We start from the raw sequence: 14319 nt of genomic DNA, 5'->3' as shown, positions 1-14319 counted from the left end.
TTGTGTTCACTTGCATACTGATTGTTCCAGATGTTCCCCAGATGTCAAAGGGAACCAGGCACTGAAGAACACATTTGTTTTAGCAACTCTCGGCTTTGCTTTTGCCAAGAATAAAGATGCCTGTGTTGTTTCCTTCCCTAGTAACCTGTAGATCTAACGATGTCACTAATCCGACCAAAGACGAATCCGTTCCGTTCGTTCCGGACGCGTGGCGGTGCCGCAAGTTCCGCTCCGCTCCGCTCTCTGCGCGGTGGCCGCCCGTTCCCGAGCGGAGCGCTGCGGGCCGCGGGACCCGCGCGGGGCGGGGCGGGGCGGGGCAGGCAGAGCGCTCCCGGGGCCGCACGCAGGGAGCGGGGCCGCGGCTCGCCGTCACTCCTCCACACTGCCAGGGGGCGCCGGCGCAGCGGGCGGGACGGAAGGCGCCGCAGCGCCCCCGACTTCCGGCGCCGTGCCCCGGAAGTGCGAGCGGGCGCTATGGCCGCTCGCTGAGTGCGGGGCTGGGAGGTGTTTCGGCTCGGCGGGGAGCTCCGGCGCTGCTCTTCTCAGCCTCCGTCCGACCCCGGGCTCGGGCCGTTCCCCGGGGCGCCCGCTGGAGCCGTTTCCCGCCGTGAAGCTGCGGGCTGCCCTGCGGAGCGGCGGGTTCTGGCTGCGTGCTCGTGTGATGCGTGGTTGCTGGGGCGGCTGCGCAGCGCGCTCCCGTGTTCCCTCTCTCTCCAGGCTGAGAACGAGCTTTCACCCCTGAGCGGAGTGCCGTGGGCTCCGCGAAACCGAACCGCTGTGCCGTGTCAGTTCGTGTCTCGGCAGCCCACGATGAGGACTGTGCTGATGGTGGCGGAGAAGCCCTCCCTGGCGCAGTCCATCGCCAAGATCCTCTCGAGGGGTAGGAATGGAAGCGGCTCGGTTTCGTCCTGTTTTGGCGGCGGCAGAATGGAGGCACTGCCCTGCTGAGGAAATGGACGTGGTCTGCGCAGAGCCCCGCTGGCAGCGTTTGAGATCTGTGCGGGAGCAGTGAGGTCAAGAGATAGCCAGGTGGCAAACTTGGTTGTCTCTGGGGTAGCAGGCACTGGAATAGTGGCTTGGGGCAGCTGCCCGTTCGTGAGATTACTGAGTGGTGCCTCATTTTGTTTGTTCTGTGTATTTTGATGTGCTGATATTTCTTCAACTTGAGAATCACGAAATCTGTTTTTGTTACCTCTGGGCAGCCTGATCTAGTGCCTGCTGTAGTGGTTGGCACCCCTGTCTGTGTCAGGGACATTGGAACAAGATAATCTTTGAGGTCCTTTCCAACCCAACCCGTTCTGTGGTTCTCTTTTGTATGGCTGCAGTTGTGTTAGTGCATACAGTTTCTGGAAAATGTCAGTCAAGTAGTGAACTGGTGTCTGGGAATTTCTGAAGCAACGGTAAATATTCTATAAATGATGTGGATAACAGAAAACCAACTGTATTTGCTTAAGGATCTCTTGGAGCTTGATGATCCCTGAGGTCCCTTCAATGCAAGCCATTCTGTGGTCCTGGTGGGGGAAGATAAAGGAGATTCTGGATAGTTTCAACTGAAAATGAACTATGACAGAAAAAAGTTTAAAACAATAATTGGAGCAAAACCTTGATCAAAGAGAATTTTATGATCAGGAAGATCCTAGTTGTCTGGTCTAGAGAAAAGGGGGTGTAATTATGAAAGAATAATGATTGTTTCACTAGTTGTTTTTTTATTACTTTTTATTTGTATTTGGTTGTTAATTGTGTTATTATTCTCACAGGAAACATGTCCTCTCGCAAGGGGCTGAATGGTGCATGCTCTGTGCATGAGTACACGGGGTCGTTTATAGGGCAGAGTGCCCATTTCAAGATGACATCTGTGTGTGGTCATGTCATGACTTTGGATTTCATAGGTATCTGTCTGTTTGTTGAGTGCTTTAACTGATACAGCTTGTAAAATTTTCAAGGACTTGATTATTTCCATGTATGGTGTTTTCTTCAGGAAAAGCATTAAAGAGAACTAGAGCAGAAGGGAGTTTGACAATATTGCTTGTGTCATCAGTTTTAAAGTGCTGTTTCTGGCCCCCTGGCTGCCCTGTTGTGTGACTGTGGGTGTGCAATACATCTGTAATACCTGAATTATATTATAAGTCTTAATTTGCCAACTATTAAAAATGTTTTGGTACTTTGGATGAAAGGTAGTTAAGGAATGCAGAGACCAAAGGGATATTCTCTATAGCACCATAGTATGGTACTGCAGAATAGAGATATGGTTAGGCTCTTGTGCAGCGAAACCTGTCGTCTTGCTTTGAAGTACTGAATGACTCATGGGAGTGCTCTGTTTCCTTTAATGCTAACTGCCTCACAAGTTTTGGGACTAAATTCTGAGTTAGTTATACAGTGCTTTGGGGAGTACAGTGTCATATAATCGTTAAACAATTTTATGAACAGTTATTTTTGAGAAAGGGAAATGAACAAATGCACTGATATGAGAAGGTGGTGATACAGGATGCTTCACAGCATAATAGGGCTGTGACATAGCTGGCCATGAGTAATGGTAAAAGAGTGCACCTCTTATGTGCACTGTGAAAACCAGGAAAAATCGCTCCCTAGCCCTGGCCTGATAACTGATTGCAGGAACAGGAGGCTTTTTAATAGCTCACATTAACATTTCTGAAAGATGTGTAGTACGTCTCTTTAAATTCTGTCTGTCGTGTCTCAGAATTACAGCTGCAGATCACACGGAGTTAAGAGGTCACTTGAGATCCAGTAAAGCAAGATGCATTAGGATAGAAGGCTTTCCAACACAAAGTTTGAAAGCCAAACTATTGTTCTGGGGTTTTTAATGTTTATTTACAGCTCTACTTTAATGCACTTCTGCTTTTCAGGAAAATACAACAGCTGGGACAAGGTGGATCCAGCAGAACTTTTTAGCAAAGCTCCCACAGAAAAGAAAGAAGCGAATCCCAAACTGACCATGGTGAAGTTTTTACAGGTATTCCTCTTACAAAATGTATTTGAGATTCGTGTCAAAACAATCCCTACATGTACTGGGTACGTGTTTGGCTTCTAACAGCACATGGAAGGTCTAGCCTGTAAATGGCTCCCTCAAAATATCTCTGTTAGTCTTTTCTCACATGCGCTTCTCTGGGAGGAAAGCGATAATTTGGATCCTTTTTCAAAATAATACTCTTTCTGGAAAGAAGGTGTTTGGTGTAAGACTGATTATCTGTTGGATAAGTTTAGATTTCCTGGCATCTTTATGAGCTAGAAAAGTGGTTCTTGATCTTTTTTTTTTTTTTTTTTTGCTTGTTTGATTTAATGATGTGAGAATTAAGACACAGGAAGGGAAAGGGACTGGGCTCAAGATCATGCATACAGTGTGGGGCAGGAGTCAGGAGCCTTCCACTACTGTAGGGCCATCCATGCTGATATATGTATTTTTTTCAGAAAGGATGTAGGCAGATTTTTGGTTCTGTGAAGCACATCTTTCTTTTCTCTTAAACCATTCTATAATTATATTCTGTTTTCTTGTTACTTTGCTTTCTTCTTTCAACTCTTTTTGCACCAAATAAACTGCATCAGTCTTTAGAGCTTTAAAACAGAAACAAAAGCTATACAATTGTTGAAGAGATTTTTTGTCTGAGTTGCTGGTAACTGTGCTAATTTCTCTTACAGGTGGAGGGAAGAGGCTGTGATTGCATTGTCTTGTGGTTGGATTGTGATAAGGAGGGAGAAAACATCTGTTTTGAAGTAAGATTTCTAATACCATAATGTATTAATCTGTAGCATGAGGTACTATCAGTATGTTGTTCTTTGGATGCATGGTAATATTCAAACTAAGTTAAATAAAAATTTAAAAGCATAGGGAACCTTGGTGGAAAAGCTCATGGTTTTGAATTCATAAGATGTCAGTCAAAGAGTGTAATTGATTTTGTTGATGTTGCACATCAGAGAGGAATAATAAGATCTCTTAAATGTTGAAATGTATCAGTGCTTTCTGTCAGAATCAATGTTTCTCAGCTGGTGTAGTTATTTTGCCATCCTTATAAAATTAATTTCTATTAGCCTAGCCTAGATAAGACACTTCTGAGCATAGAGACTGCTTGTAAATGTTGGCTTACAGCAGGAGTTTGGACTCTGTACGTTAAAGAGATAGAACTAAAACTTTGTGGTGTACAGAGACTTTAAAAAAAAAAAAAAGTCCTGTTCCCAGAAGTCTATATGAAAACTATTTTGTTTAAAGAAACAAAAACTCTTGTTTAAAGAAGCACATTTTATCAAGTATTTAAGTTCTTTAAATGCCACTATTTCATTACTTTGCCTTGGCAACCTAGGTAGAAACTGATACATATTCATCAGATATTCACAGTACAGCAGCTACAGTAGTGAAACTCCTTGCTCTGAGCTAAGAATAGTGTTTCACTTCCAGCAGTTGCTGTTTGATATACGAATCTTTCATTTTTTTCTAATTCTTAATATGCTTCTTAGTGTACAGACAAATACTGTTCTTATCAGTTTATGTACTGGCATGAAATCTTACTGAATGGGTTACACATCAGCAGGTGTTTTGTGGGAAGGGTTTGGTTCGTTTTTTTCTCCAGAGAAAAGAACTGACTTAAGTCCTGAGCTTTCAGTTACTTATAAAATCTGCTTCTGATCCTCATTAGGTTCTTGATGCTGTTCTTCCTGTTATGAACAAACCTCCTAGCACCGAAAGGACAATTTATAGAGCTAAATTCAGTTCTATTACTGACACAGACATCTGCAATGCCATGAATCATTTGGGAGAACCCAATCGTAATGAAGCCCTTTCAGTGGATGCCCGCCAGGAGCTGGATCTCAGAATTGGCTGTGCGTTTACAAGGTGACAGCATAGATTGCAGATGGTTTATGAAAGGTTCAGGAATACTGTCCTGTCTGCAAAATATGCCTCAGAGCTGTAGTAGCTAACTCTACTGAGTACCAAAGCAAGCAATTTTATGCTGTAAAGTGAAAAAATGTGTTATGGCTTTAACTGAGTTAGAGAAAATAATGTCAGCAGATATGGTATATTCTTATTTTGTCTTCCTCTCACATTTCCTTGGGAGTAAGCAGAATTCTAACTTCTGTAGCTTTAAGACTTGATGTTTCTGAAAATACCTTTTTTTTTTTTTTAATATATACACCTGAGTGACTTAGCAAATTATTCATACATATCTGGAAAAGTTCCTGAAAATTGTTTCTTTGCATGGGAATGAGGATATTAATATGTTTGTTGCTATATTTTATCTTTCCCTTAAGATTTCAGACCAAGTATTTTCAGGGGAAATATGGAAATTTAGACAGCTCCCTTATCTCTTTCGGGCCATGTCAAACACCAACACTTGGATTTTGTGTTGAAAGGCACGACAAAATCCAGTCATTCAAGCCTGAGACTTACTGGGTGCTGCAAGCTAAAGTAAGCCTTGTGTTACTTGTTTGATTAAAACCTGTTTTCCTTCTTAGATACAAAGAAATGCACTTAATATTTTCATTTTGTCCATTCATAAATTTGTAGCTGCTGACAAGAATTCACAATGCCTCCAATTTACTTGTGTATTTTCTGTCAGTTCACATGTGTGTCACCACTCTCTCTAGAGCAGATTTGATGATGTCAGTTCTGTGTTCAAGTGGTTATTGTATGCTGCTTGTAAGAATTCTTCAGTGCTAACCATCTAAGCTTAGACTCAGCCAGAAAGACTACTTAAAATGGCTTGTTATTGTTCCCTGGTGTCCTTGGACCAACTGTGGTGTTAATTTGAATCCAAGAATTAATTTGTCTGCCAGCAAGCATTGGCATTGCTGAATATTGGAATTCTAAAGTAAATAAAATGTTCATTGTGTTGATGCTGAGTCCTCTGAATGCTTTGGCAGCTTATGGCAGTTTTATAGCCTTGCTGCTGTCCAAGCTTGGAGAACAAACCAATGTGGTTTTACTTTTGTGATGACGGGGATTGTGTTAATAAATAGAAGATAAATGGTAAGAAGTTGCCATTTTTAGATTTTAAAATTTAAAAAGAAAAAAGATGAAATTCAGTGTCTACTCTCATCTGTTTTTTGATATATCTCATTTATGTATATTGTGCTAGGAAGTATTTGATGCCTGTTTTCAGGGCATTTCATGCACACACATTGATTAGTTCATATTTATTTTTGTAGGTGGGACTTGGGATGTGGCCTCTGTACACTTTATTTTTAATGCAAAGAATTAATTTTGCTAAGTCAAAATGATAAACTTTGAATTTCTGCCCTTTTTGCCTTAACTATTCCAAGTATTAAAAATAAGCATAGAATTTCAGTTAACTGCAAGAATAATTCCAGTCATTCTCCTGAACTCAAATTACTCTCTTTCTCAAAAGCCACTGGAACATGAGTACAGCTGCGTGCTTGGAGCACTTGTAGAACATCTATTACTAGGGTTTACTTTCTGGATTATTGTTGGAAAAGTGCATTCTGCACTTTTATTAATAGTGTTGGTGGGAATTAATTTGTTGTTGTTTGTTTTTTCATCAACTAGGTGAACCCTGAAAAAGAAAGTTCTCTCACTTTGGATTGGGATAGAGTGCGGGTATTTGATCGTGAGATTGCTCAAATGTTCCTAAATATAACAAAGACGGCGAAAGAAGCAAAGGTAGAAGTATTTACTAGGTGTTGCTAGAGCATATTTCACATAAAGAAAATACCAATTAATAGTTCATCTACTGTATATTGGTGTTTTTTTGTGTGTGTGCTTTTGGTGAAGAAGGTTATGAAATATAATCTGTATCTTTTTTATTCAATTCAACTTTGTATAAAGGATAAGCAAAAGGTTCTTGATTGTAGTTTGTGTTGCACTAATGTATGGTCATCTCAGCAGAAGCCCCTTCTTAATATTGGCTTTGGAAATGATCATCATTCATGATAGGAATTAGCAATCTTCATTGCTGCACTTGCTGAGGAAACAGTTCAGAACTCTGAGCAGACCTCTTATTTTGCAAAGGGCACTGCAGAGATCAGAATTTATTTACTTATGTAACAACATTCCTGCAGTTAAATTTTTAATTGTGTATGGTGCAGTCTTATAGCCAACTAATTTGTAGTTCTGTTCTGTTCAATACTTGTTTGACAGTGTGTTGGGATTTAAGTGTTTACAGCTACCAACGTTCAGAGGCTGTGTGAAGTCTAAAAATCTAGATCCCTATATTTAGGGACCATGACTTGGATTGAGCACTACATCCTTGTAGCACTGACGAATGTGCTGCTGAGCTAAATGGGAGGGGAAGATAAGCAATAAGCTACTTTTCTGCATAACCAGTGGTAGGTCTGATCTAGTCCATAGTGTGAAGGGGCCCTAGGGCTGTACCTTCTGCATTTGGTAAGACTGCCTCCAGTCAGATTTCCACCAGATTTGATGGTTACTGTTCTAAGGAAAAAAAAATTAGAACAGATATGACAAAAGCAGGTAATGTTAGGTATGCCACATGATTTTAGTCAAAATGGTAATTATACATTTATCAGTTACCAAACTTCAAAACTTTTACTGGAAAAATGCTATTTTCTAGGTAGAATCTGTGAGTAAAAAAGAGAAGGTGAAGCAGAGACCACTGGCTCTGAACACGGTAGAAATGCTACGAGTGGCCAGTGCTGCTTTAGGTACGTGTAAAAGTTTAGATTTTCACACTGATTTAGAGCAAAATACTTTGGATTCTTGGCTGAAATAATCAAGCCCATATAAAATACATTTTGATAAGTTTCCTCTCCCTACAGTGTATCACTTTTGGGAAACAAGTTTAGAAAGCATGTCAGAAATGCTGGGTCAGATCGAGGTGGCAAAAGTCTTACAGAAAGGACAAGCTGTAATTTATAATTAATTGAAATGTTTTGATAAGGTATGCTTTAAGACTCAGCAACCAAAGCCATCTACAGATTGCTGTATGATTTTGTTCTCTCCTGTGCCATCCCAGGAATGGGTCCACAACATGCCATGCAAATAGCAGAGCGTCTTTATACACAGGGTTATATTAGCTACCCTCGAACAGAAACTACCCATTATCCAGAAAACTTTGACTTGAAAGGATGCTTGAGACAGCAAGCTAATAATCCTTACTGGGCAGAAACGGTGAGTACGTAAAGCAACACCTCTACTGTTCTACAGATGATTCTCTAGTCTGTGTTTTAGAACATCTCACCTGGTATGTCTTGATCTGTAGCTCTCTGCAAACAACAAATATCTGTAATTGCTTTTACTTACAGATATTGTAGTTACGGATTTGATCTCAAAAAAACTTTTAACCTGATAGTAGAGACCTGCTATCCACTTCAGCCTGTTTTCTCTCTTTTCCTTCACCCAGGTAAAAGCATTGCTATCAGAAGGCATCAATCGTCCAAGGAAAGGCCATGATGCAGGGGACCATCCTCCCATCACTCCAATGAAAGCTGCAACAGAAGTAGAATTAGGTATAGACAAATTGAATAGTTTTAGAACGCTCTGAGGAAATCTGTTCCTGAAGGTTTGGGAGCCATGCTAAAAGGCTCTGGGTTTTAGTGTAAAGTCTGAATTGCAAGAACTGGAGAGAGAGAGAGCAAACTTTGCCTTAAGTTAAACTTCTAATAACAGCAAAGATCAAAACTCTTTGCCCTGTAATGGCTTCCAAGTGCTGAAACTTTATTAAATATTTCTGCTTGAAATTCAGACTTAAGCTGAGTTTAATTTTTTTTCCTCTATGGTTTGTTTTCATTATGTTAAAATGTAAGATCTGACTCTATTGCCATGACCTGTTGAAGAGAGATTTGAAAATTATAAGGAAGTATACTGAATGTGTTGTGTTGTTTATTAGGAATAACTAAGATTATTGTAGAAAACTGGTAAATCCTGATTTTTCAGTTATCAGTGAAATCAACTCTGATACTGAAGTATGTTAAGACTTTGAGTAACCATATAGCTTGCTGAATGGCTATCTAAAACTTCTTTATACACAGTAGGAAGAAATCTGCAAGACTGATACTTAGAAGCTTAGTTTGTGTTTATAGCAATGTAACCTCTGCTATTTGATTTCCTAGCTATATATTGTGATTAAGGAAGCTGCATGTAGCTCTTGTCTGTGCTGTGCTAGTTTGTCAGGCAACCTGGTTGATAACATATTTAAAAAAAAAAACAACAGTGTAGCACAGGATTCTAACGCATGATTTTATGGGTAGGAAATCTTAAAGGGGAAGGTGGATGGACTTTTGAATCTTATTTTCTCTTGGGTACCAGTTTTCCCTGTGGCTTCTGTGGAAATCTGATATCTTTTAGTGCAAATTTTATGTAGTGCTGCAAGACTTATTTGTGGGATTAAGATATTGTTTATCCTCAGGTGGAGATGGATGGCGACTGTATGAGTACATAACTAGGCATTTTATTGCCACTGTGAGTGCTGATTGCAAGTACCTACAAACCAACATTTCCTTCAGTATTGGCCCTGAACGTTTTAGCTGTGTTGGAAAAGTGGTAACTTCACCAGGTAAGACTAACCAGGGAGTAAGTAGTTAGCTACAGTTTATTATTTTACCAATTCATGCATTAAATACATATAAAAAGTGAAGTTTTGGAGGCAAGTCAAATTTAAGACTTTTTCCTGGAGCTTATTAAGATCACAAGGACTGAATCTTTGTCTTCATTTCATTTCTGTTACCCTAGAAAAGGACGTACTTCCCATGTAGTAGTCTCAAAGTTTTAATGCCACACTTACCAGTGTAAAGACCAGTCTTTTTTTCAGGCTGTAAATGCCTTTTGTAATTTGTATTATACAAGGGCTGATTTTTTTAAAATTATTTCCTTGAGCTTCAGGAAAAGGACTGTAGTACCCTCAGTGAAATGTTCACCGCAAGCTGTCCCAGTCATCTGTTAGATTAATACAACTTAGTATTTGCATTTTCTTTTTAAGAGACTCTTCCCATCCATTTGGTAAGACTTTTGGCACTATGCTTTCATTTGAGGAAAGCCATGGTTGTTTTTTTCTTTTTCTGCAGTTTTTTTTTTCCTCTCCATATATCAGCTGGACCCAATTTTCCACAGAACAGCTTTGATGCAGTGAGAGATCCCATCTCTTGATACAGTATTTCAAATATTGTCTGCAGGGAATGGCAAACAGCCTCTCAACTTTGATGTGCATTGTGTAGCCTATGTTAAAATCAGAAATAGGAGTCTTGGCCTTTTGAAAGCTGTGAAGATAAGCTCTCATTATTTTTACCTCCAGGGTTCACAGAAATTATGCCTTGGCACAGCATCCCATTAGAAGAGAGCCTTCCTTGCTGTGAAAAAGGAGATCTCTTTCCAGTTGGGGAAATAAAATTGCTGGAAATGCAAACCAGTCCTCCTGACTACCTGACAGAAGCGGAACTCATCACATTGATGGAAAAGCATGGCATTGGTAGGAACCTGCTTAACGTACATTATCCTGTAATACATCTACTAAGAGGGCAAAGGGTCTGAATCACCTCTCTGAACTTTCTCTGTTGGTAATAACCTTTCAGTATTCATTTGAGTAAGTCCAGACATGATCTCTTTCCCATCAAACCACAATGCCTGTCTCACCTCTTAGTGTGTGGTAGATTCTGCTTTCCCCATATTTTGTTCATTTTATCTTTATGCCCAGTTTCTGACCAAAGCAAAATCAAAAATCTCTCCTTGTCACTTCTGTGTCATAGAGAGCTATTGCGTGGAAGAATGTACCTCCAGTTGTTAGCAATGGTTTTTTGTCTTTACAGCTTGCTTCAGTTTTGCTGGCTGCAATAGTCTTTAAATATTTTATTATATAATTTTTCACAGTATTATTTTTCTTTTTCAATCTGACTTGCTTCCTTCAATACGTTTTCATAAACATGTTCAGTCCAAACAAACACAGTATTTTTTTTCCACGGTATTTTTCCAGAATAAGTGATTGTGAGAATAGCTTCCTTCCATCACTAATTCCTTGGAAGAGGTGAAAGGATTAAGGTTAAAACATGTGTTTCAGCCTTCTCAGAACTGCAGAGGAACATACATGTTAATACAGATATTATCCACTGGAAAGTGGGTATTAGCAAAAAGCTGTCTCAGAAGTGCTATAATATGACATAAAACCAGAGAAGTCAGAAGTTAGTAATTCAGTGAAAACTTTGATGGATTATTTTGTCTTCCTTTGTGTGGCAGGAACTGATGCAAGTATTCCAGTTCACATCAACAACATTTGCCAGCGAAACTATGTCACAGTGGAGAGTGGTCGAAGACTAAAGCCTACAAACCTTGGAATTGTTCTGGTTCATGGTTATTACAAAATAGGTCAGTTAAATGCTCTTCTCCAAATTCATCCTCTTACCTTTTGTCCCCTTCAGTAAGTCAGGGGCTTTTGTCCTTGTATAAATAATGTTTGTCTGAAAAGATACCTCTAGGAAAGCATCACTAATTCTAAAATCTGTAAAAATTTAAATTTAATTTTGATATCAGTTTATATATGGGCAGTTTCTTACCTCTGTTTTTGGTCTACTGTTGCTGCTTCTCTGTTGCTACTGTCTTTGTTTTTTCTGGTAGATGCAGAATTAGTTCTTCCTACAATCCGCAGTGCTGTGGAGAAGCAACTCAACTTGATAGCTCTGGGAAAAGCAAATTACCACCAAGTCCTGGAGCATACCCTTGACATCTTCAAAAGAAAATTTCACTATTTTGTGGATTCTATTGCAGGTAAAAATTGTAAGGAATTTCACACGTACAACAACTACTTAATTGTTGTAAAGACATTACTAGTAAGTACTTTCAAATGAGGTTGCTTTTAGGGTTTTAGGCTCACTGAAAGTTGTGCCAGGACTGTTGCTTTACAAAGGAAATTTGATCATGTCTCCAAAATTCCACTTAAAATTTATTTTCTAACTGTGTAGTGGTGAAAAGCTTCAAACGAGCTGAAGTATTTACCCTACTGCGTTTGTGGATGCTTATTGCAAAATAATAAATTAAAAAAAAAAAAATCCTGAACAAGGAAGCTATTGTGAGTAAACCGCTTTAATTCCCACTACGTCTTTGCTGTTCCTGTAGATAGTATTGTGCAAAGTTTCCTCCTATGGGAAGAATTGTAACACAGATGGAATTTCTTTTTCTCCAGGTATGGATGAGCTGATGGAAGTGTCATTTTCGCCCTTAGCTGCCACGGGTAAACCTCTTTCCCGCTGTGGCAAATGCCATCGTTTTATGAAATACATTCAGGTAAGTTCACATTGTGTTTGGATTTTAAATTTCACTTGCTGGGGAGCGGGGATTAGAAACCCCCTTGTCATTATTGAATGTGGATTCAAATGTTGTTGTTAAGAAAGCACTTCATGGGGAGGAGGGGAAAGGGTGAAGCCTGATGCAGTTTTTCTATGCAGTACAAATCAGAGAGTGGTCACTGCTGGATTTCCTGCAAGTTTTGAACCCTGCTGGCCATACAAATGTTCTGAAGATTTGCATTCTCTTTCCAGGCCAAACCAAGTCGTCTGCACTGCTCTCACTGTGATGATACCTACAGTCTCCCGCAGAATGGTACAATTAAGCTCTACAAAGAGTTACGTTGCCCCCTTGATGACTTTGAGCTGGTGCTGTGGTCGTCTGGATCCAGAGGAAAGAGCTACCCACTCTGTCCGTACTGTTACAACCATCCTCCCTTCAGGGACATGAAAAAAGGTAAAATAAATAAAATGCAGGGGGTTTAGCTCAAATGTTAGTTTTCTTTGTAGTTCCCTCTGCATTTTCTTGAATATGAGAGGCTGCTGTTACTACATTTGCTACAAGACAGAAGAGAGAGGCTGGTGTGCTTTGAACCATTGTTCTTACTTCAGTGTTCCTGGAGTTTAGTGAAAGGTGCTTTTGAAATAGCAGCATTTTGGGCATGAATTCAGATGTTGCAATTAGCCATTTTTTGAATCCATCTTTTTCTAAAAGGGCTGACGTGGAGCATCTGGAGAAACACTTTACTGTTGGTCACACAGCCATGTCTTAAAGTTTTTAGGAAAACTCTTACTCAGAATGTTGAATAAACCACAACAGATTTTATGAAGAAAATACAATATTAACTGATCTACATGCATAAAGGTGACCTTTCTAACATTATTATATGGATGAGACTATAGATTAAGGATAGGCCTGAGAGGGGGAGAACTGTATTTTGATACAGGGATATAGATGGTATGTTAGAAATTATTGAAGGATACAAGAAGGGGCAAAAATAGTATAGCAGTTAGTATAGTAACTGTGAGATCCAAAGCTATTTAAGGTAACACTTGGAGGCTTTGAATGAGTGGCAGAAGCTTTCTGGCATCTTTTTTTTTATTACTGTCTTCTAATTAAAAATGTCTTATGCTAACAGCATACAGTGTAACTGTGAATAGCAATTAGGAGTCATACATGTAGTTGAAAGTGTATGTTTTTTTCAACACTTCATATATCCAAAGTCTATGTGCTGTACAGTGGCATTGTCTAGGAGTCATTGTAGAGTTGGGAGCAAGGGGTTATCCTGAAGAAGTGAGAAGACAAGGTCCCCTTTTGGAGCTATGTTCTGTTGTGCAGTGGTTTAGAAAATCCGTAACGTACTAAGCTGTCTTTCGGTTCTGTGTCTCACTTTCTGCAAACTGAGCAGTGGTGATACAGAGGATTCCACAGTGGTAGGATTTCACTCTTCTTCCACCAGGAATGGGCTGTAATGAGTGCACCCACCCCACGTGCCAGCATTCTCTTAGCATGCTTGGAATTGGGCAGTGTGTTGAATGTGAGAATGGAGTTCTGGTGCTAGACTCAACGTCAGGTCCCAAGTGGAAGATGGCCTGCAACAAATGCAACGTGATTGTGCACTTCTTTGAGAATGCCCACAAAGTCCGAGTGTCGCCAGAGACCTGCGATTTGTGTGACGCCGCTCTTGTGGACGTAGATTTCAACAAAGCCAAATCTCCTCTACCTGGTGATGAGACCCAGCATTCAGGCTGTGTATTCTGTGACCCTGTGTTTCAAGACCTGGTGGAGCTGAAACACGCAGCCATGAGGCACCCCATGCACCGTGGCGGACAAGGAAAAAGGCAAGGTCGAGGAAGGGGAAAAGGGCGGAGGCCTGGGGGAAGACCCAACCCAAAGAAACCCAAGGACAAAATGGCAGCTCTGGCTGCTTACTTTGTATAATGGTCACACAATGCAAAATAAATAAGTAAACTTCTTATAAAAAATTTGTTTCTCTTGCTGTCACTGTTTCCTAACTAGTTGGTGCCAGGTGGACGTAGCATCAAAATACAGATTTTAGATTTGATGGTTATGTAAAAGGAAGAGAAAGACGTCCGATAGGAGCCGTGTCTGTGTGGGGCTGGTGC

At 40.2% G+C, this 14319-nt stretch overlaps 1 protein-coding gene across 2 annotated transcripts; it reads left to right on the top strand.

Moving 5' to 3' along the window:
* The first annotated feature begins 443 nt into the window (after positions 1-443).
* Positions 444-14295, top strand: TOP3B (DNA topoisomerase III beta). Of its 2 annotated transcripts, none has more exons than XM_031592843.2 (17): positions 444-880; positions 1758-1889; positions 2865-2971; positions 3655-3729; positions 4647-4843; positions 5260-5416; positions 6515-6628; positions 7539-7629; positions 7941-8095; positions 8328-8433; positions 9333-9479; positions 10215-10388; positions 11150-11278; positions 11528-11677; positions 12093-12193; positions 12448-12649; positions 13653-14295. In XM_031592843.2, the coding sequence occupies exons 1-17, from the start codon at positions 811-813 to the stop codon at positions 14132-14134; spliced, it is 2589 nt and encodes an 862-aa protein (XP_031448703.2). In that variant the 5' UTR covers positions 444-810; the 3' UTR covers positions 14135-14295. The 2 variants fall into 2 exon arrangements, with proteins under 2 accessions (XP_031448703.2, XP_090008752.1); XM_090152626.1 differs by having other exon boundaries at positions 444-1029.
* Positions 14296-14319: the final 24 nt, after the last annotated feature.

This window comes from Phasianus colchicus, chromosome 18, assembly GCF_987193195.1.
Source record: "Phasianus colchicus chromosome 18, bPhaCol1.hap1.1, whole genome shotgun sequence".
NCBI classification, from domain to species: domain Eukaryota; kingdom Metazoa; phylum Chordata; class Aves; order Galliformes; family Phasianidae; genus Phasianus; species Phasianus colchicus.
Note: the sequence above shows the minus strand (reverse complement) of the source record. Positions and strands in the feature narration are given on the sequence as shown.